At 41.9% G+C, this 24,861-nt stretch overlaps 1 protein-coding gene across 10 annotated transcripts in view; it reads right to left on the bottom strand.

Annotated features, from left to right (window-relative positions):
- ANKIB1 (ankyrin repeat and IBR domain containing 1) overlaps positions 1-24,861 on the bottom strand; it is a 167,125-nt gene that overhangs the window by 85,038 nt on the left and 57,226 nt on the right. For 4 of the 10 annotated variants that reach the window (XM_075062347.1, XM_075062345.1, XM_075062348.1 and 1 more), the window contains exon 3: positions 5,396-5,683. The exons of 4 other annotated variants lie outside the window; for them this stretch is intronic. In XM_075062347.1, coding sequence (XP_074918448.1) covers positions 5,396-5,683 — 288 coding nt within the window. Of the gene's footprint in view, positions 1-5,395; positions 5,684-6,356; positions 6,494-13,528; positions 13,644-24,861 lie in introns of those variants that run through there. 2 more of the 10 variants (XM_075062349.1, XM_075062350.1) reach the window with 2 other exon arrangements.

Here is a 24,861-nt window from a genome sequence, read left to right as displayed (position 1 = left end):
ACAAATGGGGAGGGGGGGCAATTCTAGCTAACTAACTTACACTAACTTAATAAATATTTACAGAAAGCTCAAAGTTCAATCACTAGGGGAAGCACTTGCCAAGGCAAGCGAGACACACAGCTCCAACGATCATCACTGGTGGTAAGAAGGAACTGAAGAGGCAGCGGGTCAGCAGGGACCTATATTCACTTCCATGAAAGCATGACCTCATTTATTATGGAGAGCAAATAAAAACAGTTTAAATAAGTGCTTTGGATGGAAGCCATCAAGGTAGTTATGAGAGACTGAGACCAAATTTTTAGAAAAGACCCTCCAGTGATTGATTTCTAAATGTTTAGTTTACAGGTAACATACTTAGTAGTAATTGCTTTGTTGAGGATTACAAGAGGGACCTCATTAATATATACGAATTAACAGAATGGCTTTTACATATTTTCTCCTTCAGTAATTTTTAAATTGATAAGCAGTAAAACGATGAGATATTTTGAATCATATCTTTAGTCAGGGTTCAGCTCTAATGAATAACTACTTCTTTTAACCAAGTGCTGATTTCGTGTTTGCAAACAGATGTCTTTTTCAAACAAATGCTCATTACTATAGTACAGTGATTCTCAAACTTCCATACTGGTGACCCCTTCCAAATAGCAAGCCTCTGAATCCGAACCCCACTTAAATATATAAAAAATTGTTTTTAATTTATAACACCATTATAAATGCTGGATACAAAGCAGGGTTTGGGGTGGAGGCAGACAGCTTGCAGCCCCCCAAGTAATGGGGTCAGGACCCCCTGTGGAGTCCCTCCCCCCCCCCCCAGTTTCAGAACCCCTGCTATAGTGGTAATAATATACACATGGTGGCAGTGAGTGAATGTGGGTTCTACAACAGTGTGAATTGCCACGTGTGCCAACAGCAGTGAAGCAAGGACTGTAGAAGGGAAAAGCACAGTGAAAAATATCAGTCTTTTGGGGAAAGGAAAAGCAAAAAACTGGGAAAATGATTTATGAACAGCTGAAGAAAGGTCAATTACTTGAGCCAAGTGGAGAAAGGCAGCTCAACACTGATGAGCAGACAAAGATACACCTAGTAGACTTGCTGTACAGTCATGTCCAGAAGAGGAATAGTATCAGAGGGGTAGCCGTGTTAGTCTGGATCTGTAAAAGCAGCAGAGAATCCTGTGGCACCTTATAGACTAACAGACGTTTTGGAGCGTGAGCTTTCGTGGGCGAATACCCACTTCGTCAGACGCAGGTAGTGGAAATTTCCAGGGGTAGGTATATATATGCTAGCAAGCAAGCTAGAGATAACGAGGTTAGTTCAATCAGGGAGGATGGGGCCCTGTTCTAGCAGTAGAGGTGTGAAAACCAAGGGAGGAGAAACTGGTTCTGTAATTGGCAAGCCATTCACAGTCTTTGTTTAGTCCAGAGCTGATGGTGTCAAATTTGCAAATGAACTGAAGCTCAGCAGTTTCTCTTTGAAGTCTGGTCCTGAAGTTTTTTTGCTGCAGGATGGCCACCTTAAGGTCTGCTATAGTGTGGCCAGGGAGGTTGAAGTGCTCTCCTACATACTCATATTATGGGTTACATAAGAAACTGGGGAACTGGTTGGAGGGTAACCAGGCCTATAACTTAATGGGTTTAGAATAGTTCTAAACTCTGCCACCCCAACCTGAAATCATGGTTAACAGACAAAGATCCCATAGATGTGACCACAGCTGGGAAACGGGGTGACAAATATGAAGATATTCAGCCTGGATTTGAGAGAAAAATCAAGATATACTGGCACAATGCTAACACCCAATGAGGACCCCCTCCAGAAGAGAGAAGGGGAACTTCCCCAGAAGGGAAAATGAACTAAACCCAGACCCACGTGGGAGGTAAACCCTAGCAGGGGCCCAAAAAAAGAATCCAGGGAACTGATATATTTTTATTGTCACAAAACTGGCCATAAATCAATACATTGTCTAGTGGTAGGCAGATCAGGGACAGATTTGCTGCAGGTCCAGATGGCAATGACCGCACCATCAGTGGAACCAGTCCCAACCAGTGTTCCCTCTAATTTTTCCCACTCATTTGTGGAATGAATTTTGTTATGTGCATCAATATGGAGATACTGTTAGACAAATCACCTCCATATTGGTGCACATAACAAAATTAATGGGGTTGGGGGCTGAGGGTTTGGAGTGTGGGAAGGGGCTCATCGCTCTAGGGCAGAGGGTTAGGGTGTAGGGAGGTGAGGGTTCTGGCTGGGGGTGAGGGGTTCAGGGTGCAGGAGGGGGCTCAGGGTCAGGGCAGAGAGCTGGGGTGCAGGCTCTGGGGTGGGGCCAGGGATGGAGGTTCAGGGTGCTGCAGGGGTCTCAGGTCTGGGGCAAAGGGGTGTGGTGTGGGGGTGAGGGCTCCAGGGTGGGGCCAGGGATGAGGGTTTCAGAGAGTGTGGGAGGGACCCAAGAGCATTGGGGTGGGTGAGGGCTCTAGCTGGGGGAGTAGGCTCCAGAGCAGGGCTGGGGAGTTTTGGGTGCAGGCAGGCTGCCATGGGTCTGGGGCCAGAGGACTCCCCCCAGCCCTCTCCCCACCTGCAGCACTGAGTTCTGGGGGAGGGGCCCCTCTCCCCCTGCTGGCAGCAGTGAGTGAGCTCCCAGAGATGGAAGAGAGGTCCACGGCAGCCCTGTACGTCCCAACTTGCTCCCCTCCTCAGTCTCCGCCCACCCACCTCTCTCCTCTCCAGGCCCCTGCTTTGTGGCCCTTTGTAGCCTGCTGTCCAGCCACATGGCCTAGAGGGAACTTAAGTCCCAACCCTGATGGTCCAATGAGTAAACCTGATGTTGTCAGACCCCAAAGAAGAATCGACTAAATGCTGTTTCCCAGTGGGGGTGAGGTGGGAAAAAGGCCAAGGGATGGAGGGACACTGGGGCACAAATAATTCTGGAACACTCGGGGTAAATGGACCCCTCAAGGATTTTCCCCATTGCGAATAATGGGACCTCCTTTCCAATTCCCAGTGACTCAGGTGCACCTGAAATGGGGTAACAATCAGGGGCCTAAGGTTGTTAGGGTACACACCCAAATGTCAATGAAGGTGTTGTTGGGAACTGACCTAGAGTCCTGGGCCCAGCCACTTCTGTGGCTACTTGGAGCCAACAGCAGAAAGCCCCAGACGTTGGTTCTAACCCTGAGATTAAAGCTGACAGGCATCTCTCAGCAGCAGCCAGACCATGCACAGTCCTGCTGATAAACTGACCTCAGAGGGGAGGGATGTGAACCCCACTGATCAGACTGAGCCAAACTTCTCAGCCTCTGTTATGGAATCCAGGCAGAAGCAATTAACTGATGCCCCTCTGGGAAAATCTAGGTATGCAGCCAACTCCCATGACAGGAGAGCACGTAGAATGGTTTTTCTGGGATCAGGGGCTGCTCTATAGAGTGAATGCCCCCTGTGAATGTTGAGCAATGGAGAATACAGAGAATCAGTGGTATCCCAAAAATACCATGTTAAGCTGCTCAGTTTGGTCAATGTATACCCTACATAGGGCACACAGGAATACAATGCACCAAACAGCACTCACTATAGCATTTCTTCTGGACAGGAGTTCTTGAGGAAGTGCAACAATATTGTAAGCCCTGTGACTCATTCCAGAGGTTGGGAAAAGGCTAGAATAAGGGCTAGGCTGCCTTGATTCCCTTGAGGGTCACTACGGGCATTATGGGACTTCCTACCAAAGCTACCCAGATTGGGGGTGGGTGAGAATATATTCTGGTAACAGACTCCACCACGCAATACCCAGAAGCAGCAGCTCTGTCCTCTGTAGAGGAAGACAAGATGCCCCACACCTTGCTAGCAATGTTCAGCTGTGTGAGGTTTCCCCATGAGGCTTTGACTAATCAGGGGGCATACTTTGTGTCTCCCCTGCATGAAGAACTATGGGAGAACTGGGTGTGGGATGGAGGAGGAGAAGAGATGGAGTTTCAACACTTACGGTTATTTCCCTGCCACCCATAGGCACTGAGTTTCTAATCTGTCAGGGGGTACTCCCCTCTGCTCTTCCCAGACCCGGTCTCACGCCACTCCTTCCCCAAGTCCCCAACCCATTCCGTCTCCTCCCCCAGCACATTTCCACCCCCCCCCCAGCGCCTCCTAACACCACAAAACAGCTGATCTGCAGCTGGCAGGAGGTGCTGGGGCGGGGGGGAAGCACTGATCAGTAGGGTCCGTCAGTGGCCAGGAGGCACTGAGGGGAAGAGGAGGTTCTGGTAGGGGGCAGCCAGTGGGTGCTCAGCACCCACCATTTTTTTCCCCGTGGTGCTCCAGCCACAGAGCACTCATGGAGTCAGCAGCTATGCTGCCACCTTCAGCCTAACAGGCTAATTAAGAAATTAATTGAATCCTTAAAATTATGTTGAAAATGTTTATGGACCAACACCCCAGTGACTGGGGTAAATGTTTACCTTACTTGATGTTTGCCTATCGTGAGGTTCCCCGAGAAACCACAGGATTTTCCCCTTTTGAACTGCACTATGGAGGGAGGGTACAAGGCCCTCTGGATCTAATGAGGCCAGTGGAAACATACAGTGGACTTTCTCTCTCACAGGTGAGTCTAAGTAGTACATGTTGGCCTTCTGGAAAAAGATCACAGAACTCATGGGTTCTGCCTGGGAGAATCTAACTAGAGCTCAGGAGAAACAGAAAATCTAGTATGTAGGCACTGCATGTTGTCAGACATATGGTACAGGAGACCAAGTTATAGTGCTCATTCCAGTGCAGACAAAAACTCGAGGAAGGGCCCTTTAAAATAATCAAATTCAGTGAGCTAAACTATGTGGTGGTACTGTCTACTTGCTCACACTGGCACCAAGTGTATCATGTGAACATGATGAAAGCATATGATGACAAAAAAAAAAAAAATCTTGCCCTGGCTGTGGGCAAGGACTGGGAGGGAGAGGATCCTCTCCAAATCTGGGGCCATCCCGTCCCTGGACTCCATAACCATACCATATCACTTAAATCTCCACCCAGCAAGCAGAGAACAGAGGTGCGCTGCAGGCTTATCACTAGGTATTTTTCAGTAAGCTTGGATATACACCTCAACCCCGATATAACACAAATTCGGATATAACGTGGTAAAGCAGCGCTTTGAGGGGGCGGGGCTGCGCACTCCAGCAGATCAAAGCAAATTCGATATAACGCAGTAAGTTTTTTTGGCTCCTGAGGACAGCGTTATATCGGGGTAGAGGTGTACCTCACTTGCTGTCCCCTGGATGGAGATGGGAACGGAACCAAGGCTTGAACTAAAAGCTCACCCTTCAGGATTACTGGGAAAACAGCCCAGAGGCTGGAGACCTCACCAAAAGTTATATTGGCAGGTGCTTCTGGACTCAGATTCCCAGCTCAAATCCGCATTTACCTTAATAGGACACTCTGAATTATTTGTCCTTCCTTTAGGCCCCAAGGGGGCCCCAACTTCCCTCCAGCAGCTGGAAGATCAATTACTATATGGGACAAGGGAATTTGCCATATACAGATATTTGTATTTTCTGTCACATTTGGGGAGAGCATATGACCCACATAAGGAGGGTACTTCGCAGCAGTCAGACAGCATCCCTGACTGTAAAGGTGGAGAAATGCAAGACAAGGATTGCAGATGAAGTGTATCTTAACCACAGAGTGGGGAGTGGCTGTATAAAACCAGAACCTGCAAAAAAAATTGAGGCTACTAAAAATTAGCCCACTCCTCAGACAAGTAAAAAGTACAAATCTTTACTGGGATGGCAAGATATTACTGGAGATTCATCCTGTACTTTAGTCCCCTGACTGCTCCCATCACTGATTTATGTAAAAAGAGTAAACCAGACAAGATTGCCTGGTCTAAACAGTGTCAGTGGGCCTCCTGAGAACAGAACAAAGCCGTAAGTACAGACTCCGTTCTGGTACTTACAGCTCAGACTTTGACAAGCCTTTAACGGTGGTCTCAGACCCCTCTGACACAGGGCTTGGGGTGTGCTGATGCAAACTGTTGAAAAGAGCGGGAGACTGAATCCTCACCTCTGTGGCTTTGCTGGTCTCAATTACTTTTGTACGAGAGAGTTTTGATTGCTCATAAACCGCAGGTTTCTCGAATATTTCATGAGTCACCATTTTTTAAAATTTCATTTTACATACAGTAGGTAGATCTTCAGATGAGAAATAACTGGCAAAAGAACACTGTTCAGATAGTACAGTATAAATTCAAGCTGGTCTGAGTTTTGGTTTTAAAAGAAAATTGTTTATGTTTTACTATATCTAGAACTTGTTGCAACTTCAGCACAGCTATTTTGATTCCCTCTCATTACTGCATTCTTCACCCATTTAAAAATAAATGTACTCACAGTTTGTAAATGTCAGTCACAAGTAAAACTGAATCTGTATGCAGGATGGCAGTTTTCTCCTGAAAATGTTGGCTAGATGTTAAATAAACTTCTGTATATCAGAAACTTATTCTTAACATGTTGAGATTTGATGTCACCTGAAATGAATCGCTTATCAAGTTACTATCCACATATCTGAACCCTGGTCCAAACTTCCCTGACATAAGTGGACTTTCCACTCTGCTCTGAGGAAAATCTGCAGTTACTGGGCTGGATTCTACTCAATTTCTCCAGTTTTATATCTTGTAATTCCACTAACTTCAGTAGAATTACTTCTGATTTATGCTTCTGTCAGTGAAATATCAGACCTTCTGTGTTTAATCCAAATTTACCCCATTTCTGCAGTTTGGCTTTATGGCTTTAACTCATAACAAAAATACAATATTCAGTCCACACTTTCTCACCAATCGTGGCTGTTCCTAGAGCTTTGCTGCAAAGACATTTCTGTTTCAGACTAACTTCTTCTGTTAAAAAAGTCATGCCCTTATTTCCAGAGGGGAGGTAATTCATTATGGCAAATGGTTTGTTAACCACTATCAATCAGCACCTTCCTACAAGGTTCCAGTACCTAAGAGGGTTAGTCAACAGAACTCAGTCACTCAGTGACTAAGCAGAACCTGTCTTAGTATTTCATATTTGTAATTCAAATGGAATTTTGTTTAGTTTGAGACAAAATATCCAAGGTCAAAAACATTATGCAATTTTTATCTGTAGCTTTCTAAAATAATAGCCAGAAGAAGAGCTCTGTGTAGCTCAGAAGCCTGTCTCTTTCACTAACAGAAGTTGGCCCAATAAGAGATTACCTCATCCACCTTTTCTCAGAGCCTCACTTGACCTACTACCAAAAGTATGAAGAATGACTATTGCATCCTAGCCATCATCTATGCAACAACAGCCATTGCATTTTGTGGCAAGAAGCTATTATAAAAGTAATCTCAACAGCAAACTACCACATAGTGCAAGACAGATTGTGTCCGTATATCTATCTTGTACCCCTGAATGAGAGTCAGACATAATTCCGGTCCTTATGCTCAGAGAATGCACAAGGACAGTATGAGGCTAGCATCCTCAGGGGCAATAGCCTCTCCAAAGGAACATGGTTCCACTCCCCAGTGTTGACTAGAAACATCAGCCACCACTGCGGTAGGTCTACACTGCATCCTTGTCAAGGGTAGCACAATGGTTGCACTTCTCTATGGCTCCTAAAAGCACTATGTCTGTCTGAGCAATGGTGGATTTCACAGCTGAAGTCAACATTCTGAGAGTGGATTGGTATGAAATCACTAGAAGAATCAGGGCATGGTTGGTCAGGCCTAATGGTCAGAGTCCGGAGCCTGGAACTAGAGTCAGGGTCAGAGACAGGTCCAAGCCAAGCTCAGAGCTATAGCCAGGTATCAAGCTAAATATCAGAATGGGAGACAGAGTCAGGTGCCAAGTCACGGGTCGAAGCCAGAGTCAGCATCAGGTGCAGAGCGTAGGAGCAGGAACCTGGAGTGAAACAGGAACTGAGAGCAGATAGGAATCTGAGATAAGGAAAGCAGGAACAGGCTGGGAGGCATGTCTCAGGAGTTGGGCAAGTACAGATGGTCCAGATCAGCAGCAAGCCAGGGATTCACTTAGTTGCTCAGACCACTTGCTGTGCCTTCTATTGGTTTAAGCAGTGCATCCCAGCCGACTGGTGGAGCTGGATGTCTCCCCCAATCAGGAGCTTCATGGGTGGGAACGCTTTATGAGTTAGACCTTCACTAACCCCCTACTCCAGTTGTTCAGGGGAGCTGTTGGGTGGCAGCCAGGGTCTGAGAATTCCTTGGGGACCCTCAGCATGGATTTGAGGCCCATGATCCCTCTCAATCACAGAGTACAACAGGAGCAAAGTGTGGGTAAAGAGAAGCCTGTACACTGCTATGGCTAAAATTAAAATCTTAATTAGAAATTATCCTAAAAATCAAGAAGTACTCAACTATCATTCCCACAGCACCTTGAACTCAGTTACTTTCCCCCATATAAATTAATCTGTAAATTTAACAGCATATGCAGAAATACCAATATTTCAAATCCACAAAGAGGTGGCAGCGTGGGTTCTGATATATACACTGTTTGGATGAAAACTGTGCCAGAGACCTTGGAGGTTGAAATAGAGCTTGATTATTTTATTGTTCTAATATGAGAGCACAGATCGCCCTTTAGAGAACAGTGAAGAGGCATCAGACATTTCAAGCACTTGTCAGAAGCTAATAGCTTAACTCCCACACTGAGAATACTGATACTGGTTTATAATCAGAAAGTTTTATCAATATCCAATAAAAAAGTAAAAACAAATCCATTTTTAGAGGTTCATCAACTATCAAAGATTGATTCTGAAAACTAAGTATGAGTTGGTTAAAAACCGGAAAAAAGGAAAACAGCCAACAGGTTTTAATTATTGGCTCCTCCACAATGATCTTCCACAGGAATTAATAAAAAGGAACATAGAATGAGTCACTGAGCAATGGCACCGGAATGGCGGGGGGGTCTGGGGCTAGGCACTCCTACTTTTAAACATGGGCATAGTTTGGGGAAGCAGGGGGCAGTGTTTCCCCCCTGCCCTCAAAGCTGCAAGTCTTGGACAGGTGCAGAGTGGTACTGCAGCAGCTGCACTTCACAGTGGGGGAGCTGATCACTGTTATCAGCTGTCCCACTGTGAAGCGCAGTTTCTGCCAGTGCCACTCCATGCCTGCCCAAGGCTTGCAGTTTGGGCGGGCAATGCCACCATGAAGCACAGCCCCTACTGGTGCCATTCCATGACTGTCTGAAGCATGCAGTTGGAGGGGTGCATGGTTCAAAGTTTTAAATCAAATAATCAAAGAGTATCAATATTAGCCTATTTCTCTCTGTGTAATTCAAGGCATGCAAACGTTTATGAAAGAATTTTAATTTCATTTTGTATTATCAGAGCCATGAGGAGTATTTTATTACATCTTGCCTGCAAGGCAGATTTTCTCATCATTAATATCATAGCTAGATCTATGGAAACTATCAGCAAGTCTGACTTTTAAAGCAGCATTTCTCTTTTTATGCTTATATTATGCTATTGTAACCCACATGCTTTATACTGCAACATTTCACTTTGTCTGATTTTCTTTGGGCCGAACAGCGGGGAGAATACAGATTTTAGTTTTATGTTGAGTAGCTGTTTCTGCAGCTGTTTGGAAAGATTTCATTGTGAGCTAGGTTTCTTGCAGGTCCCACACATAGTCACTAGCTGAGAGCAGAGACAATCAGAGCTTGAGAGGGAAAGGTTATAAATATAGGAGTTAAATACAGCCATGTGGACTCAGAGGCTGACCAACGCAAGACCAGGAGATGTGTCTGATGTGAAGGCTGGGTTGAAATATTTGTTCCAGTATGGGTACAGCTAATTACTGTTCCACTGTGATGTGTTTTTTGGACTTAGAAGAAGAGCTGGGAGAAGAGCATTTGTCACCTCTAGAGGCTACACAAACTATGGAACTTGTTTTAACTATTCACTAGCTGCTTCAAACTGGGATTCCTTTGCGATTAGAGAGAGAATGGGGGCAGAGCTAAATGAGGCAAGAGTCTATACATTCTTACCTGACTTAGCTGGCCTTCTGGGGAGATAGTTGCCTTATAGAAATTCAGTGAATAGAAATTTTATATGCTGATCCCAATACCTGTACCTTGTTACAGGCTACATATTTCTGTTTAACCCAAGGACTGGAATGCTGCTATCTGTGAAGATCCCAGACTGTTTGCTGACAAGGTTCTGAAGTGTTTGAAAGGACTAAAATGCTACCATTCCTTGCAAACTCTGAAAAGTCTGAGAAAAGCAAAAAGGAGAAGAGAGAGAGAGAGAGAAAGTGTAAGCGTTATGTTGAAAACTTGCATTTAAATATGTAATAGCAACAAAGGCAAGGAAGTCTGTATGATGAACACCAGTAGATTTGCTGTCTATTAGCATTTATTTAAAAGTTGTTCATAGTATTTCAAGTACTCTAAACTATTTACAATGTTTTACAAGATTTATAATGCTTTCCATATACATTAAACGTTTACTCAGATCTACACTACACTACAGAGTCAGGTCAATACAATGCAGCTTACATCAACTTAACAATGTAAGAATCTATACTAAAATTCCGCTACTGCTGTGTAAGTGCCCCATTACTCCAAATCAATAACTCCACCTCCACAAGAGGCAGAGTACCAATGTAGTAAGGTCAATGTGGTTTCAGTGTAGACACTGTGTGGCTCTCAGAAGCCATCCCACAATGCCCCACACTGACAGTACAAGCAGCGCAAGCACTCCTGGCGAGGATGCGCATTGCAGACACAAGGGCATCGCGTGGACAAGCAAAAGGGTTTTAATTACTGCAGCAGCTGTATGCTGACATAATTTAGGTCAACAATTTTGTAGTGTAGACATGCCCTAAAACTGTGGTAATTGCTCTTTGAAGTCGACTGGGTACAATTAGCACCAACTTTTCAGGGGTTTACATACAATAACCCTGAGGTTTTAACTCTGTGTACTGCTTTCTGAAAAAGTCTTGAAAAGTCTGTCCTGCACTTCAGCAAAGAGTTAAGCTCAGGCATGAGAAGAAGGGGAATGCAATAGTTAAACATAGTATTGCCTGAGAAACTCATGACCCCATTAGACAAATTAGAATGATCTCATAGGCCTGGTCTACACTGGGGGGCAGGGGTCGATGTAAGATACGCAACTTCAGCTATGGGAATAGCGTAGCTGAAGTCGACATATCTTATTTCAACTTACCTCCCATCCTCATGAAGCAGGATTGACAGCCACGGCTCTCTCGCTGAATCCGCTTCCTCCTCTCGCCCTGGTGGAGTTCCAGAGTCGACGGGAGTGCATTCAGAGATTGATTTATCGTGTCTAGATGAGACACGATATATCAATCCCCAATAGATCGATTGGTACCCACGGATCTGGAGGGTAGTGTGGACGTACCCTTAGATTCATGCATGTTATCAGGCCACTAATTCTGATTTAGAAGGACTACTGATGAAGTCCACTGATTGCTTAAAGACTGAAGAATCTGGCCCTTTGATCAGTATTGCTCTACCAGTTTATACTATTTCATTTTTAAATGTCGAGAAAAAACAAGTATACAGAAATTACATTTTTTAAGTTATCAAATTTTGCTAACTAAATGTTTTGTATTTCTAACAGTATTGAAAATTTAGACACCTAACTAGTTATATATTAAGACTTTTCTAACTAATGAAGTATCAGCATGGAAAAGCAATAGGTTGTGATGGAATACTGGCTGAATTGTTAAAAAGCATAAGGGATGAAGGCTTGAAAGCCAGATTTTACAACCTCACTTTGTATTCAAATCCCCCAAATGAATACCACAACAGATTGTAAAGATTCTACAGAACAAGCAAGCTAGTATCGTATGCCTTCTGGACGTTTTTGCAAGTTGTTCAAGACCAAATACAAAGAAAATTTTATAAGAAAATATGTGAACAATACAGCTTCAACTGTGGAAAGGTAGTAAACGTCATTGTAACCCTGAAGCTAATATTAGAAAGATCAACTGAAATAGGGAAAACAGTAACTTGTGTTTCACTGTCTTCCAAGAAGAATTTGACACAATCTACTACTACGAACTGTTCAATATAAAAAGATCTGCAGCACTGCAGGAGTAGTACGAACTCCAACTAATGAAACAATTATACTGGAATCAGATGGTGATTATAATGGGAGATGATCTTTGAGATTTTCAAGAGAGGAGTGAGCCAAACTGTACGATGTCACTGACTTTATTCAACATTCACAGTGAGTGTTTGATTAAAATTAATTGAGAAAAAGATATTAAAATGAATAGAAAATGACTGAATAACAGGGTGAATAAAAATCAATGATTTAAAAAAAATTTTTTTTTTTTTATAAAATGCTTTTTGAGGGAAAAAATCTACCTTAAGATAGTTTTAATTAAGATACATTAATAGCTCAAAGATATCTCATCACAGAATAGGTATTATAAATTCTAATTCTATAGTATGAGACAATATATTCATATATGTTTAAGAAAAGTTTTATAAATGAGTTCCAATAGATCATGGATTAGGGATCCAATCTTATGCAGTTCCAGGAGCTTCTGTATAGATTATTTAGGTTAATTTTTGTATCTACCCAATGGAACTCAATGCTCAGTCTAGAAGATACCATCAGAGAGGCTTAGTTTTGCAGTTCTCAAACTGTGGATTTGTGTCTCCAGAGATAACATGCTTATTAACAGCAAAAATGTTTTTAAATAAATAAATTTATATGTAGAGGTGAGAAAAATAGTAGACCTCAACCCTGTTGTCTCTCTGCAAATTTGTGTACAAAGAGTCAATCCCTTACTTCTCTCTAAAAGTGCAAAGTTTCAAAAAGTTTGATGAATAGAAAGTTGTTGGAGGAGGAATAGAATTGGACAAGCATTGAAATCTGGAGATAAATGTGAGAAGGGAGGGACAGGCAGTAGAAATAAAAGTGAAACTTTGAACAACATATTCCAGAAGACGAGGTCTTTCAGAGTGCAGCCTTCACTGATTTAAGATCCACCATATCATTCTCTCACTAGAAGGGAAAACCTATAATGGCAGCAGGCTGTAAAAGAGACCCAGTTTGCAAATATTTTAATGAAGTTCCTCTACCTGTGGGTAAGACAGGCATGCGTGCAAAATGCAAATAATGCAGCAAAGAAATACAAGGCCTGGTTGCCTGAATGAAACAACATCAAGAGAAGTGTTCCTTCTCAGGGGGGAGCTGCGTTGAAGATGATGAAAGGAACATGTCTGAACATGCCTGAACATGCAGGATCTTCAAGCTGGTAAACTTTTTCATTTCATACTTTTTTCTTAAGGACTGCCAGTCTTCCTTCCGGATTATTCTTGAATTCTCATGTTTGAGCAAAAAAAGTTACTCTACGGTACAATCATTTTAGATGCAGTTGTGATAAAAAATAAATAGCTGAAAGAGACAGATCTTCCTTTTACAATTTCACCTTTAAAGTAGTACTGAGTGTCAGTGAATGAAATGAGTAATACTAAATGAGCAATACGGTAAAAATAATTAAATAATTGCATTGACTTATTTTGTTCAGGAGAATCCATCCTCAACATACAAGATTCTGAAGACTATCCACCTTCAAGATCACCATCATTTTCTATAGTTTCAGTTATCTGCCAATGATAGCATTTCAGTCACATCATGTATGTCACATAGCCACACTACAGCACCTGTAGCAAAAAGAAAAAAAAACAACTCCATCATCCAGAAACAACCACAGAAAAGTTTGTGATAAGAACTAGCAGATTACAAAAAGAGGTAATTGATGAAAACAAACAAAAAAACAGGAGTACTTGTGGCACCTTAGAGACTAACAATGTATTTGAGCAAAAGCATCCCACTTCATCGGATGCATGTAGTGGAAAATAACCCACACTTCATTAACATGATTCAATCATTAAGACCAGGATACAGTCCACCCAAAAGAGCACATGTCAAAGGCAAACTGCTGGATAAAGTGTATGAAAGAGAAATTGAGCAGTGTATAAAAGGTCTAGAGGGTAAAATTGTTAACCTAAGTCTTGATGGATGGAGCAATATCCACAATGATCCTGTTGTATGTGCTTTTGTGACAATAAAAGAAGGGAATGTCTTCCTTACAGAAACAATTGATACATCAGGAAATGCACATACAGCAGACTACTTACAAGTAGCAGCAGTAAAAGCTATAACAAACTGTGAAAAAAATTTCAAATCTCTAGTACGCAGCTTGGTTGCAGACAATGCTTCAAATGTATCCAAGATGAGAAGAAATTATTTAGAAGAGAGAGTCCCGAGCTAATAACATACGGTTGCAGTGCTCATTTGATGCACCTTCTAGTCAAAGACTTCAGTGTTCCAGAAATAAAGGCTAATGTTAAAATTGCAAAATATTTCCGTAACAACCACTTTGCAGCAGCAGCTGCTCTGAAAAAAACGGCAGGAACCAAGCTAACTCTCCCACAAGATGCGCAATGGACTCAGCAGTGGACTGTTTTGAGCACTATATCAAGAACTGGCCTAATCTGATGACAATTTATGAACAAAATCATGAAAAAATATATGGTACTGTCATAGCCAAAGTTCTCAACTTCGGGCTTAAGAGAAATCTTGGACACTATTTCTGTAGCCTTGCACAAAATGTAGGGAAAATAGCTGTTTTATTGCTGATGCTGTTGAAATTTGGAAGGAACTGAGTGAGATCTTAAAAAGAGAAATATGCAATGACAGAGTTAAATTACAAGCATTAAAAAAATGAATGAGACAAGCACTATCTCCAGCTCGTTTTCTTGCAGATATTCTCCATACTTGGTACTAGGGTCAAATCTTAACTTCTAAACAAGAGGAGCTGGCTATGACATGGACATCCAGCAATCATTCCTCCATAATGCCAACTATAATAAACTTCAGAGCTAAGGATGAACCATTCAAGAAACATATGTTTGCTCATGATGTTTTAAAGAAAGTCACACCAGTGAACTGGTGGAAGTCACTTAATCACTTAGATTCAGAGACTGTTGAAGTAATAATCTCACTTTTAACAGCAGTAACTTCTTCTGCTAGTATAGAAAGAATATTTTCTTCCTTTGGACTAATTCATTCCAAACTGAGAAATCGTTTGGGACCTGAAAAAGCAGGAAAGTTTGTTTTTCTTTTCCAGATTCTGAACCAACAGGAAAATGAAGGTGAAGACAACGGAGTTAGCTGCAGAAGTCAATATTTTAAGTTTCTCATGTTGACTTGGCCGACATAGATGATATAATTTTTGTTTTTAAAAAAATATATATTTCATTTAACTATTTTAGTTAAAAACAACTTTAACAAAAACAAACTTGATTTTAAAAAAAACTTAAATGTTTAATTAAATTCATATGCTCGTTTTGTTAAAAAATTATAGGTTTGCTGGTGAAGAAAAAAATCCAGAATACATAACGTTGTTGGTTAGTTAAATAAAATAATTTAAATGTCTGTCTGGTGATGTTCTTGTACTAATACAGCATGGCAAGAAAATCCTCCAAATATTAATGATTAACCTGTTGAATTGGAGATAGTTCACCTCACAATGACTTCATAAATATCTGCTTCAATTACCTTTGGTAAATGAAATAATTAAAAAAATCATTCGTTTTCTGATACAGCTGGAAAACTAATCTGAAAAGTTTTCAAAATAAATCACTTTAAAAATGTATAGTGTGTATCTTCTAAAAATGAAACCTACATCCATCTCTGAGGTGTAAAAAAATGTCTGTAAAGGTTATAACAACCAACAAGAATGCACTTTTATGTAGAAATCTATGATTAAATCGAGTCTTCCTGACTAGTGATTTAAATCAAATCCACCCTGCTCTCAAGTGTCCAACTCAGGTGGACACACTGAAGGGAGCTCACAGTGTGAATCAGGGATGCTGACAGCTCAGAGGTTCAGTCCCAGGAAGCAATGAAGCTAAGTAGCTTACCCTAGTGAAAGTGTGTAACCTTAAGGGGGCAGGGTCCTTGCAGGAACTGTTCCAGAGCTGTTCAAGAGCACTGGACCTGTGGATCTGTGACACTATACAGAATCACTTTGTCAGTGATACATTATGCTTTACTGTCACTAATGTCAAACAAGCATTAATCAAGTTTTTGTTAACAGCAGCAGTATATTCTGACCACTATGTCTGAGTTCTTTTTCTATGGCCACTTATTTCCAAACATCAGCTGATGGAGATGATCATCAGAAATTTTCTTTAGTAAGTACAGTGAAAGTGGCATTTTGGTCCAAGTAAAATATCTAATTACAAAGAATATCAGGATCCACGAATTATACTAATGAATCACCATTATCCAAGGAACTGCATACTCAAATGTAGCATCTGCTAAAACTAATGCCCAATATGTTGTTTACCTCTTAAACCTATGAAATGATGTAAAAATCTCTATTTTAAAGATGCCCACTGAAATTAGTTCTTTTTGATCTCACAAAATTATAAACACAATAAGATTTTAAACTAGGGCAATATAAATGTCTTTTCAAGTTCACAGACTGTATTTATTTGTGTTCTCTTCACCAAAAACAGCCACTTATTTAGTAATAAAAAGAGATCTGAGCCTTGCAGTTCAAAAGTGGATGGATATGAACTAGGTATTGACAGACCGAGTTTCTAAGAAGTAAGTCAACTAATATAGCAAAAGGGACAGACGTCATCTGCTGAAGAGAAAGCTGGGAGAATAGTCACATGGAAATTTTCAACTGGACATATTTCCACACCAAAACCAAAAAGTTAAAATCTCCATAATTCAAAAAAATAATACAAAAATATATGTATTGAAGATTTCAGTTTTTGCATGTGCAACATCAAATAAGTAACATAAATCAAGAAATTTTCAATATAACAAGAAAAAAATCCACCAGTGTTTCAAAGTTACCTAACGAAGATAACAGATTCATATGTCAGAGTTGCTTTGGCCATGTACTGAGCAGTTTACCTGCCAGTTGTCACTAACCATGCCAGCTACCAAGAGCTCCTCTTGAAACTTTTCTTTTTTTCTCTCAGTTCTGCTCAGGAAGTACATAACAACAAAAATTTAGAGAGGAAAGATGGTCTAGGAAGGAATGATCATCTTGTGGATAAACAGTGAATGACATGGTATTTTCCAGCAGTAGTTTTTACAGAGTCAAATACTGCTTTTTCTGCCCCAGAAAAGAATTTTTTAAAATAAAAAAGGACTTAACTGGGACTACACAGCACAATACACTTAATTTTAGTTACATATTCAAATTGGGGTTGCATAAAGCAGTAGATTTAGAGTTGAATGAATAAAAAGTAAAACTATAGTGGGTGTAATACTAATGTATGTAATTATAGTACTGAACATCAGAATGTCTGTATGTATTTTGGTTTGGTATTTTCTTAGTAAGTTACATGTCATAACTCATTCCAGTTTCCAACATTATATAAATAAAAGTCAAAAATATTTGACTATGTGAACGTGACAAGAATGCAGAGTTGTAGGCCTGAAGCATGAAGCAATCAGAAGTATGCAGTTTCAGACTGCCAATCCATGTCCATTTGGCCATGTAGCATTCTGCAGAAGACCAACTTTGATGCAGTGAATAGACCAAACCTATTCCTCAGTTTTGAATGGATAATCTTTTCAAACTTTGGATACATTCCATACCTGCTGAACCTGCTGGACAATGATTCAATTATTTTTCCCAGATTCCTGGTTTAAATCGGGTTTAAGCCAATATATATCAGTGCTGTGTCCTAACCTAGTTTTTCCATGGGAAATCGCCAACCCTGGAAATGGGACAAGATGTCTGAAGAGGGGAGACATTTTGTCTTTCCTCGTCTAAAACTTCAGGATACAATACTGAGATCACCATTTACTTGGTAACAACACTGGTGACCTGAACCACTTTACACATTACAGAACACTTGTCTCAACCAAATCCCAAAAATTAAAAAAAAAAAAGGGAAAATGAATATTTCCTGTTCCCAAATCACTGGAAAATATACTGAACTCACCATGGCTACTTCCTCATGAGAAAAGATGCATTAACAGCATGTCTCAAAAATTATTCCAAATTCAGCCAGGAAACTCACATGATTTGTTCTATCCTAGGCTTGGTCTACACTATGCGTTTAAACTGATTTTAGCAGCGTTAAACTGATTTAACGCTGTACTCGTTCACATTACGAGGCCCTTTATATCGATATAAAGGGCTCTTTAAATCGATTTCTGTACTCCTCCCGACGAGAGGAGTAGCGCTAAAATTGGTATTACCATATCGGATTAGGGTTAGTGTGGCCGCAAATTGATGGTATTGGCCTCTGGCCGGTATCCCACAGTGCACCACTGTGACCACTCTGGACAGCAATCTGAACTTGGATGCAGTGGCCAGGTAAACAGGAAAAGCCCCGCGAAATTTTGATTTTATTTCCTTTTGCCCAGCGGGAGCTCTGAATCAGCATGGGTGGCAATGCCAGTCCACACTCCAAAAGAGAGCCTCCAGCATGGACCATCACGGGAGAAACATACTGGATCTGAATACGCTTATGGGGAAACAAATCTGTTCTATCAACAGCGATCTGTTACAGAAGACGAACCAACCATGCCCACCAGCGTTTGAAGACAAAAATATCTACAGCTAACGCCCCAGTTGCAGCAAAAGAGGCGCGTGACAAGCCATTCCAAACAGGAAAAGCCAAGACTACAAATAACACAGACTCATGGAGGAGAAGGAGGGCAAGCACAAGCGAAACCGACCTCAAAGCAACCTCACCACACACATACAGACACACACACACAAGGCAAGTCACTCCGCAAGAGACTCATATATTATGAGTATCCTGGCCTGAGTCTATCTACCCAATGGAACCTGTCTAAAGAATGCTCAAAACACACAGAAAGTTGAGTCCGGTGTGGTTCAGGGAATAGATCGTCAACTTTACCGCCCCCCCCCCACATAGAAAGAAAGGAAGAAATCGTGCTGACTTCTTTCAATGTCACTCTAGTTTACTGAAGGAGCGGTGGTAGAACGCGATGCTGACAGCAACTGACAGAGCAGTATGCACTTCTCTCCCCTGCCCATTGGCAGATGGTGCAGCTAGTGACTGGGTAGGCCATCCTACTTCCACTGGTACCCGGTAAAAAAGGTCCCTTGCTTACCCAAGTGAGTGCTTCGGCTGCTTCAGGTGAGCTGGCCAGGGCGCCTGGGCGAGACACAATGGAGATAGATTCTCAGTCATTCCAGTAGATAGTACAAGAACGGGCATGGAACCAGTCAGTCATCATACAACTGGGGGCTGAGCTCCGCACTCAAATAAGTCCCCTTCCCTTTCTCAGTGATTAAGAAAAGATCTGTACGTGCCTAGGACTGTATCGATAGCAGCGAGGAGGCGCGCTCCCCCCCACATTTTTATCCCACTTACAGATCACTGTTTTTATTCCGCCAATTCTTTATAAACTTCAATGAACGAAAATGGCAGGCGACCTCGCACGGTAGACCAGAGAGGTTGGGGGGAAGGAAAGGTGAAGCAATAGGTTGGGGATTCGTTGCAGGGAGCACACTTGAATGCCGAATGCAAGTCTAATATATTCTGCGAATCTGCCACAGGAGCAGTCTGTGCTGTCTATATCACCACTGGGCTGATCTCTAGCACATTCTGCCCATATTCTAGCAGGATTGACTCTATGTTTTGAAACCATAAAGGAGGATATGAACTCTGGAGCATTACTCCAGTTTTGCCTTTGAGCTGTCTCCCATGCCACCTCAGCCAGGGCGAGCACCCTGATAGCAGTCTAGCCAGTGACAAAACGACAGATAACGTATCTCATTGCCAAGTTATCACCGGCAGCAGACGATCTGATAACCGTCTCTTGCTATCATGCAAAAGCAAATAATGCTGCTGCTTGCGCTCGAGTATCCCTCTGCAGTGGCATCTCAGTACACATACGGTGATGATAAACAACAAAAAAAACAAAGCTGAGAAATGGGCTCCAGCAGCTGCCGGCATGGCTGTCTGCCCAGCAATATCCAGAAAAAAGAGCACGGAAATGAACGTCTGACTGTTGCCTTCCCGGAGCGATAGGAATGACGGATGCACCAATTTACCCACGAACAACCGGGACATTATGAGTTTTAGCGCCCCATCAGCCACTGGGCTCTCAACCCAGAATTCTAAGGGGTGGGAGAGACTGCGGGAACTATGGGATAGCTACGGAATAGCTACCCACAGTGCAACGCTCCAGAAATCGACGCTAGCCTCGGACCATGGACGCACACCGCCGAATTAAGGTGCTTAGTGTGGCCACATGCACTTGACTTTATACAATCTGTTTTATAAAACCGGGTTATGTAAAATCGGAATAATCCAGTAGTGCAGACGTACCCCTAGGTACAGTTCTCTGCATAACACCTTAGCCAGCACTGCTCACACTCCACCAATTTCCTGATCCCCATCAGTCTGAGACACACACCACGGTTTGAACATCAGTCTGCACAGACCTCTTCCCAACCCACTACTCATATAAACCCCAGAAGAGGTAGTCACCAAGACAGCGGGAAAAGGAATCAAGGAGGGTGTGAGTGTGTGTAAGTGTGTGTGAGTGTGTGTGAATGAAATTGGCCAAGATGGTCTTACCCTATCTGTGCAATACTGCTTGTGATGTTAAAACATTTTTGGTCACATCTTTCTTATGCAACACACTGGCAATCTCACTGAAATTCCCTTTTATGGTATTAATTTGCTAGGAAATGCCCTAGTTCAATGTCTGAAAGATTTATCAGAACTCAAGAAGAAAATGCTGCAATATACATTCTTCGGGAAGTCATGGAGGAATTACATTCTTATTTGATACAACAGGAATTTTCAGGATAGGCAAATTCACCTGAACCATCATCTTTTTAATTCAAATGGAAGCAGCACATACTTCCCTAGTAAATACTAACTAGTTGACCAACACCCTCTTGTGAAGGCTTCTCAGCCAGACAGTAAACACATTTGCCAGCCCAAGACTTTGTTCTTCCATGAAAAGCCTAACAATGTTTTCACCTCCAGGTGGGTTGCTATTGTCACTGAAAGATGGACACTAGAAAAAAAATTTTTAAAAGCACCTTTCGTTGAACTTCCCCCATCCTTCCTCTTATCCATATGGAAACTTTTCCTATAGATTGTCATCCCTGCTGCTCAAAGAGAAAGTTATTTCTCCTCCAGATTCTTCACAGCTACTAAATGAGGTGCCCTGTGTTGTAGATCTCTGTTCTAAATCTGTCACTAAGAAAAACTCATTTCCAGATGGAAACCTTTGCGCTTCTGATCAAGAAAGTAGTCCAACAGGACTTTCTCAGATCTGCTGATCTCCCTCAATATCCCCAACATCTCCGCCAGCAAAGCTTCCTCCACTTCAGTCCAGGACCAAAGATAACAGTTGACAGTAATGCACTTTGGTCGTTGTTCTTCACCTTGTGTATTCACAAGATATTTATCAAAGTAGTATTGAGCTTGAGAAAAGAGGCATAAAGGTCTGTCATTACCTGGAAAGCTTCCTGGTAAAACTGCCAACTTCCAAAGTCACAGCACATCATACACAGCAAATTGCCACATCCCCTGACATACAGAAATGAAGTCTCTAAATGAGAGTCATCCACAATCAAGGCAAAGCTGAGTGGCTCCGCAAAAGATTGGAAACAATATGGTCAGAAAATCATTGAGTAGATGGCATCCAAATGCTTTCTTCACTAACTGGACCTAGTCACAGTTAAAAAAATAAAAATAAAAAATAAAAAAGTGTCCCATTTTCTCTTCTGTGACAAAGTTCCTCCTCCCCCTTGGTGGGTCCTGCGCTTATTGGCGGATTTGTTCACCTCAGTGATCTTCCCTTCTTGTGGAACCCACAGTCTGAGTCAGCTCCTCCTGTGTCTGATCAGGAGTTGGGAGGTTTGGGGGGAACCCAGGCCCGCCCTCTACTCCGGGTTCCAGCCCAGGGCCCTGTGGATCGCAGCTGTCTATAGTGCCTCCTGTAACAGTTGCAGGACAGCTACAACTCCCTGGGCTACTTCCCCATGGCCTCCTCCAAACACCTTCTTTATCCTCACCACAGGACCTTCCTCCTGGTGTCTGACAATGCTTGTCCTCCTCAATCCTCCAGCAGTATACTCTCTCACTCTCAGCTCCTTGCCTTCTTGCTCCCAGCTCCTCACACACGCTCCTTCTCCTCTGGCTCCTCTCTGCCTGACTGGAGTGAGCTCCTTTTTAAAGCCAGGTGCCCTGATTAGCCTGCCTTGATTGGCTGCAGGTGTTCTAATTAAAGTAGCTATCTCTACTGCCTTCTAGAAAGATCTTAATTGGCTCCAGGTGCCTTGATTAACCTGGAGCAACTGCCATTTGGTTACCAGGGTACTAGGGATTTGTTTAGCCTGGGGCTAACATACCTGTTTCTCAGTACTTTACTGTAGCCATCTGGCCTTGCCCCATCACACTTCATAACACTGAAATCCACAAGAATGGAACAAGAATCTGCTCAAATTTCCCTGGATAGGTTTTAAGGCACACGTCTTCTCTTTAGTCCCTTTAGCCTAATAAAAAAAAATTGCCCCCCCGCCTCCCCCCCTCAAAATCTATCCCCACATGCTAATTTACACAATTTTGTGTTTATTTACTGGAAAGAGCAAATGAGACTCAGGGTGTTCACACTGCTTTTTGGACCACTGAAAGTTTCGTAATAAAATGCTGGTAACTTAAGCGGGGGAGAGGGGCGGGTTTGGACAAACTTGCTTACTCTAACGTCAAAACTCAAGTTATGGCTGACTAAACACTCCACTAAAATAAATGGGGCAGCTTACATTTCTGGGTAGGAAATCAATGCAATTGGCTTCAGATCAAACAAAACAACAATGTATTGATTGCCAACTGAACTAAGCATCCTGGAGGTAATTTCTACATTTTATTTATTGATTTTAGCATTTAAAGAAAGGAATACATCAACTCTGAGCTTTGCTTGCCAGAAAGGAAAAGAAAAATATAAGCAATTCAAACATCTTAAACACATTCTCGTTGATTCAACTGAACACAAAAATAAGATCAAGTATTTCAGCAAAATTTTAAAATGATCCAAACAAATACAAGTCCCATTTACTTTGTCCTTCACTTGGAAGAGAAGAAAAAGAAGAGACATGAAGAGATAAGGATGCAGAAATAAAAGTCAGCTACTGTAAAAGGTTCTTTCTGAGTATGTCAACTATTTTCATTTTTTCAAGTAATATTAATAATTGAAACAACTGAAACCAGGCCATATTGCATAACTAGTGTGAAGTGGACTTAGAGTGGCTGGAGATGACAGAGGAATTCTCCACTGATCTAAGTCTGGTGAGGGCAGCTCCACCTCCTATGCCAGCAGTTCCTACCACTCTTGGCATAACAGGATGTGCGACACTGGCAGACCCGGTGTCAGCTTATGCCAAAGGTGTCAGCTGAGAACTGTCAGACTCTCAGCTGCAAACCAAGCCAATTCACTTGTGTATAAGTACAGATCCAAGTGATTGTTAAATGTACAAGAATGTATTTGGTGTTTAAACTTCATGAAAACTAATGGGATGTTACATGCATTGTTTCTACTTATCTGTATCCTGTTATAATGTAATAACAAACATTTATATTGTAACAAAAATAACCCATCAAACAAGAAAGAAGCCTTAAGTAATGCAAATGAAGAACTTTAACAAGAAAAGATTAATTCCTGCATATTTGGAAGCACATGGTCATTCTGCCGGATAATTGGAGACCAAAGCCTCTAAATGTGCTCCTCTCTCTCTGCCAATCAAAGAAACAGCTCACGTGGGTACTAACCCTGTTGGTTTGTTTTTTGAGACAAAAAAAGTTGTAAATATGGATTCAAGAAAAGATCCTTCATCTCTGGACTGTTTGGATTCTAACAGGACAGAATAAAAAGTGAGAAGATTCCAGGCAGCCTCGAGAGACTTTTGGGCAACTGATAGATTACCACATCACTACTACCATTTGGAATCATCGACCTTGATTTACCTGTATATGTATTTTTTATCTGCTTTAACATCTCAATAACTCATTTCTTTTCTTAACTAATAAACCTTTAGTTAATTTACTACAGAATTGGCTACCAGCATTGTCTTTGGTGTGAGATCTAGGATGCAACCTGATCTGGGTGAGAGACAGGTCTCTTGGGACTGGGAGTAACCTGGAATGTGAGAGATTTTTGGTGTGACCGTTTATCACAGTCCAGCTTGCCTGTCTCAAGGGACTGTCCCTGATTCTATTATAAGACTACTGTAGTACTTTGGGAGTTCACAGTTAGTACTGAGTTTGTGAAATCTAATTATAGAACATATCACCAGTTTGGGGTGTCTACCCTGAAGTAGGCACTCATGGTCACATGCCATTCCAGGCAGCATGACAGGTACACCAGGGCATTCTGGGAACAATGTGTGTGCCGGACAGGAAGGAGATGCAGTGAAGTGCCACTAAGTATGGTCCTCCTCTAGTATAAACTCCCTGAGGATGCCAGCAGCCTAAAATTAGAGCTGCTCTGTGCAGTTCTAACTCGTGTCTGGCCTTGGTAGCTCTGAATCAAGAAGCTGCAACTGACTTCCTGCAGATTCACCTCCCCTCAACATTCAAGTGCCGCTCAGCCAGAGTGGAGAATCTGCACCAAGATCTTTAAGTACCTTGTATGTATACTACTCAAAAGTATCAAATTACTGCTTAAAAAAGGAACTCCATATCACTAATTGAAAGTTGCAGTTTACAAAGACTGCATATGCTCTTACATGGCAATATGTAAAATAAAAAATTAATTTAATCCAGTCAAAAGTACTCCCAAACCATTTAACTACATAACCAGATTCAAGTTTCAGTTTAGCGTATACCTATCAGTTAAGCTATAAAGGTA

The sequence above is a fragment of the Chelonoidis abingdonii genome, chromosome 2, assembly GCF_003597395.2.
Source record: "Chelonoidis abingdonii isolate Lonesome George chromosome 2, CheloAbing_2.0, whole genome shotgun sequence".
NCBI classification, from domain to species: Eukaryota; Metazoa; Chordata; order Testudines; family Testudinidae; genus Chelonoidis; species Chelonoidis abingdonii.
The sequence above is the reverse complement of the archived record's forward strand: the minus strand, read 5'-3'. Positions and strand labels throughout refer to the sequence as shown.